The sequence below is a fragment of the Hippoglossus hippoglossus genome, chromosome 1, assembly GCF_009819705.1.
Source record: "Hippoglossus hippoglossus isolate fHipHip1 chromosome 1, fHipHip1.pri, whole genome shotgun sequence".
Classification (NCBI taxonomy): domain Eukaryota; kingdom Metazoa; phylum Chordata; class Actinopteri; order Pleuronectiformes; family Pleuronectidae; genus Hippoglossus; species Hippoglossus hippoglossus.
Window position 1 is genome coordinate 14,958,057 of NC_047151.1, and position 5,614 is coordinate 14,963,670.

At 38.1% G+C, this 5,614-nt stretch overlaps 1 protein-coding gene across 7 annotated transcripts; it reads right to left on the reverse strand.

Annotated features, from left to right (window-relative positions):
- Nucleotides 1-1,425: 1,425 nt before the first annotated feature.
- Nucleotides 1,426-5,277, reverse strand: rnaseh2a (ribonuclease H2, subunit A). Of its 7 annotated transcripts, none has more exons than XM_034584782.1 (9): nt 5,184-5,277; nt 4,325-4,453; nt 4,163-4,234; nt 3,798-3,924; nt 3,483-3,570; nt 2,777-2,914; nt 2,351-2,438; nt 2,026-2,149; nt 1,426-1,782 (listed from the first exon to the last, which is right to left on the reverse strand). In XM_034584782.1, the coding sequence occupies exons 2-9, from the start codon at nt 4,449-4,451 to the stop codon at nt 1,620-1,622; spliced, it is 927 nt and encodes a 308-aa protein (XP_034440673.1). In that variant the 5' UTR covers nt 4,452-4,453; nt 5,184-5,277; the 3' UTR covers nt 1,426-1,619. The 7 variants fall into 7 exon arrangements, with proteins under 7 accessions (XP_034440673.1, XP_034440630.1, XP_034440657.1 ...); XM_034584739.1 differs by having other exon boundaries at nt 4,325-4,456; nt 5,184-5,272; XM_034584766.1 differs by having other exon boundaries at nt 4,325-4,481; nt 5,195-5,248.
- Nucleotides 5,278-5,614: the final 337 nt, after the last annotated feature.

Below are 5,614 nucleotides of genomic sequence, written 5' to 3' on the forward strand. Positions count from 1 at the left end.
CAGAAGAACAACACTGCCTGCTGGGATTTCTAAGACGAGCATTTGGAAAACACCTCGAGATTGATCGATGCAACGCCAAGCTCACTCTCTTGGATTAAAACAGATTACAATTGTTGTTTAGAGAGGGGAGGAAGATGCAGTAATACCATTAAACCTTTTGTCTCGTACTTCTATCAGTAGTCTCAACATGTAAATGATAGAATAGAGAAAGATGTAAGATCTTGAGACATAGTTTAAAGTATCTGTTATTGGAGGCTCACTGATGGTGATACTTGTCATTTAAGGCCATTATATGTCAAAGGAGGTAGAACGAGTTGTAATATTACTACATTCATATTTGAATAAAATCAAACCTTATTTAAGAAAAGTTTCCTCAGTTTTCTTACAATTGAATCTCTGTACTAAATTAATATCAACTGAAATACAACCATCAAAAACCATTGAATACCAGAAGCAGCATTTAGTGTGAAAATCTTACTCATTTTTGGTTTGACACATTATATCCATAAGACTGCTTGTGACATTTAAGAACTTAAGCCCCTCCTTTAAAAGAAAAAGATTTGTAGAAATTACTGTAAATACCCCTGTAAAAGTATTTATTTGGTATTGGTACTGAAACTCAAGTTTAACACTATAACTGAACTACAATCCACAATAAACACAAGTTACAGTGTAAGTGCAGTACTTTAAGTTAAAAAATAGGTAATTTATAAAGAGAAACTATTTCCATGTTTGAAATCCATATTATGTATTAATTCTGAACAGGCTTTTGGTATACACAATGGGAAACACCATAACATTTTATAAACACAAACACTTTTTTGAGTCAATAGCAAAAGACTTTTGTGTTTTTCTGTTCAAAGGAAAGTGAGCTGGAAACATTTTATATAAATTCTAGTTGGTGTTGAAACAGGTCGAGAAATTAACTCTTTAAACACAAAATGAAGTATAATGTTAAGACATTTTGCTTTCTGTTTGAGAAGTTTACCTTGTTTACCCTGCTAAAACAGTACATTATGACAATTCCAGTATAGTATGCACGGTAAGGTATTAATATATAGTATGGATTTAGGACACGGCTTAGGATTTCAGTGTCTGTGGAACAAGCTGTGTCGAGTCGTTTCCACTCTGCGGTTTTCAAAACTGTTGTGGATATAAGTTTTACTGTCATTAACTGACTATTATTCTCAAGAGGCTAAGAAAGGAGAAAACATGATTATTTACACCAGTGCTTTTCCTAATGTGATATGTTGGTACTTCAGCTAATGAAAGTCATGGTTGCTGCTTTATAACTGGTGTATTTTCTCAAGTGGCCACCAGAGGGCTGTATTGGCATTAAAGAGTTGAGCTTTCCAACAATGACTAGTTGCTTGCTTGGTATAATGGTGTAGAAATTTAAAACAAAGGTTCGTCAGAAGGAAAATCATGACTTTTACATGGTTTTATGTATTAAAAAAAACATACAAACAGAACAAATAAAGATGGATTGTGATACAAACAGATGCCAGCAATGTTTCATCCCAGTCCATACACATCTGCAAACAACTGTTTCGTTGTATATGAAGATCCCACAATGAGCTTATGATACCCAGTGTGTACAGGGATGTCCGCTAACGTCTTCAGAGTGTGCAGAGGCTTTTCAGTCTGCGCTCAGTGAGGAAGCGGTGTGTCTGGTGGGATGGGTTTTGGTCTTTACCTCCAGCTGAAGCACTAAAGTAGGATAACATGGACTTGTTGTGCTGCCGCTGTGCTGCCTTTTCCCCGTCCTCCTCGTCATCATCCCTGAGGACAGATTTAACAAAACAAGACTGATTTATACACTGTGGTTAGTGCTCATCTCCTGAGGTCAAATGATTTGCACAGACATTAAGCGTGGAAATCAAACTGGTTGTGGTTTTTACATCTTAAACACATGGAAGCATTTTTTTACAGTCATGTGAAAAATTAAATACTCTCCCCAAATCAGTCTCTGTCTTTACACATAAAAAGGCTTTGGACAATATTAAGTCTGAAAGTTTTTTTTACCAGTGAACAGTCACTCCTTTGCTGTCCATCAGGGTTTGGGCCGTGCTCCAGCTAAATCGAACAAACTGAGGGTAACCAAACACTGGGTCCAGGTACTTCAGCATCCACGCTTTAGTCTTGGGGTCTGAAAACAGTAAAAAGTTGGGCTCAGTGACAGTTTAACTACAAACAGTTTTAACATGCATCAATAATTTTCTGATTGTTGTAGCCTTGTTTAGGTCGTGTTAGGAATGACCGACTGGTTATAGATAAACACTCAAAGGCTGATTTCATTCAGTATATTTGACATGTGTTTTTCAAACATGGCTGTCATTACGTCTGTTACCATTTGGGTATCCTGAGCCGTAATCTGTATCCATCTCTCCCAGGTCCTCTGCAAAGTTCCAGCCTTTTACAACACGATCCCTGGCAACCTGAAGAAAATCACACAACAGAAGTGAAGCCAGAGATCCAAATCTGACCAGATCCTAAAATATGGACTTTGAGGTTTTCAGCAGCATCAATAGTCCAAAATTAAGGCCACGGAAATCCACACAGTCATTGTAACGATATCATTATTCACTGTGGCTCATTATTCAATCTGCACTCAGCTGAAAAAAGCAGCTGAAAAAGTCCTTTGCATACATTTCTTAGAAGTAAATAAATAAATAAAACCTCCACTAATATCAGCCCTCCTTTCCTTTTCACTGTCTCCAGCAGTGATACATCTATAACCTCACACATTTATGGCATCTTGATGATCATCACTTACCTTCGCACAGATACTTGCAGCACTGACAATGGGGAAGAGGGAGTCAGCTTTTGGCCGAACAGTCACCTCGATACCCGGGAACCGCTGGGAGAGTTTTGCCTCATATTTATCTGCTGGGCCGACTGTGTCCACATAAACCTGCAGAACAGCACACAGAGAGAAGAAGGAACGACAGAGACAGAACAGATAGAGTGAAAAGAGAAGGAGAAAACAAGGAGAAAAACAGGAGTTAGTTCACTGTAGGGTGAAGGTATCCAGACAGATCTGTCTGAGGAAAAACAAAAACATAAAACCTTTAAAGTACAGGTAAAGTAGTTCATAACATATACTTTTTAACACCTTTCATTTTTTAGGGACCAAAGGGAGAACTTGTTACCTTATCGTTTGACAGAATAAACATTTTAACCTGCAGAATTCAGAAAATACACAAATTTGTGGCCATCTTTATTTAAATGCATTTAATATTAGACAATTAGACAATCATCAAGGCAGCCTGTAATAAGCACAGTGTTGAACATTGTTGAGTTGCATGCAAGGTGATTTATTGCATTTTAATGTCCTGAATTAAGATGCTCTATAGGGCAGGAAATGCATACGTTAAAACACAATTTATCCATATAGACACACCACAAAATATTTGACCTACACTTCGCAACATTGAAAATGAGATGCACACATTTATATTTATGTGCAATCAGGTCTTTACCTCTTTGAGCTGCACTCCACTGTCCAAGGCATACTGTACTAGACCAATCGCTGAATCATGTGAAAGAGCATTCAGGTTGTATTTTGTCCTTGAAGAAAAAGCAAAGACTATATTAGCGAGTGTGAATTTAAGTTTAGATAATCCTTTATTAGTTACAGCAGCAAAGGGGAAAGCAAAAACAGAAAACATCTATTAAAAAAAGTAATAAATACATAAACATACAATATAAAGATAAGGATATATCGAAAATAACAATAATAATTATAACAAAGTAAAAAGGATTGCACGTAGTCACATATAACACATGTCACATACCTCTGTAACATGCTGGTAGAGATGGTGTTGGGGGAGATAATATGCAGCGCCCAGCCCACATAACTCTTGGCTTCATCCAGGTTTTTAAAAAGGTTTTCTCTTTCTGCCTCTGATAGGGTCTTTGAATCTATCAAGGGAGATATACAACACAATGATTTAAGCATACCGCTGATATTTTATTTACCAATATGCCATGGAGTAAATAATGCAGTATTCAGTATGCATATCGATATAAGAATAACATCTTTAATCTACGGTTGTTAACAAATACTGGTGAATGGTGAACAGGCTAAATTCATTGAAAAACTTAAGTTCTTCAGTGCCAGGTCCTTTAAAAATAAACAAAGGCAGGGGAACGGGATTACCTGCCACTTTCGAGTCCTTCAGCTGCTGCTTTTTGGAAACTGGACAGAAACATATTCCATACACCATGGGGCCTGGATCACAAAAAAACATAAAAACCATAAGTGTGTGTGCCGCATGCCTCACAGTGTGTAGTTGCTGCTACACAAAATGACTGAACGTACCCAGCACAGGCCCCCTGCCGGCCTCATCAATGCCCAGACAACAGTCCTCCGTCTTGCAGACATCAGGGATCTGAGAAGCCAGCCGGCAGCTGACAGAGTTGTCCGTTTCAAAGGGGCCGAGATCCATGACTGCTGGGAGAGGAAACCACAGGCTTTTCTAGAATAGAATAGAATAGAAACTATTTATTGTCATTGTACAAAAGAAAGCAGTACCACGAAATTAGAGGTGTTAATTCGGAAATACAGTGCAAATTAATGGAAAAAAACTGGGTTACAATCCAGAAAAAGACACAAACCATGAAACACACAACCAATAAATGCCAGACAACTAGATACTACTTGCACGGATTTGATATTACACTTAAAATTAAGTGAAAACATATGCCAATATTGGGTAATTTTGAATGAGGTCTGATAGTAGAAGTCCTCACGCTCCCCTGATCATCTGTTATTATTATTCTTAGTCACACTGTGTGGGTGGATCTTCAACAGGCAGGAGTCTGAGCACGTAACACGTAACAGTGTATTGACGTCTGAAGGTTTGTCTTTAAATCTTGGTGTCTACTTCAAAACTCAGCAACACATTTACATTCCAGTGTGGACAACACTGACACAAGGCGTCTGTGGTGTAAACAACTCCCTGTCATGTAACTACACACATGACTGACAACCCCTTTTGTGTAGCTAGTATCCTGTGTTGTCGTGTTGTGGCTAAGTGCTGCACACTGTCGATACGGCTAAAACTACAGAAACTGGCCTGTTCTCCATCAGAACGCAGGTGTTAGTGGTTTGAATGGTGAGTTAAGGTTGTTCCAGGTTAATATTTAGGCCTCACGTGTCCTGTTAAAGCTGAACTAACCAGTTTCTTACCGGAGACTTTCAGCAGCTTCGTGCGTTTGGCGCGGCAGGAAGAGCGTCTTCTTCGTTTGGTATAATACTGTAGGCGCTCTACCGCCACCACATGGTCTGGAGTCAGAGCTGGAAGCTCAACAGGCTCCGGTTTATTAGTGTTATCTAAGAGACCGAATATCTTATCTCTTCTGTATTTTACTTCATAATACTTCATATAAATTATCATTACACATTTGGATGTTAAAAATATTGAATAAAAGGATGTGTACAACCAGGAAGATTAATTTAAAGTATTAAAAGTAAAAGTACTGAGAGCAGGAAAATGCTCCTGTGACTGACACCTACTATTATATATTGCATCATCAACTCATTATTACTGATATGTACACAGAATGTACCTGTTTTACTTGGTTAGGGCAGGGTTCATTTCAAATTAGT

Bases quoted from the DNA above. Each gene is read 5' to 3' on its own strand.
- rnaseh2a (XM_034584782.1), bottom strand. From the start codon at position 4,451: ATGGATCTCGGCCCCTTTGAAACGGACAACTCTGTCAGCTGCCGGCTG. The intron at 3,571-3,797 runs GTATGTGACATG...TTTTTCTTCAAG, and splicing joins TCTACCAGCATGTTACAGAG to GACAAAATACAACCTGAATG. The intron at 2,439-2,776 runs GTAAGTGATGAT...GATTTTCTTCAG, and splicing joins CTGCAAGTATCTGTGCGAAG to GTTGCCAGGGATCGTGTTGT.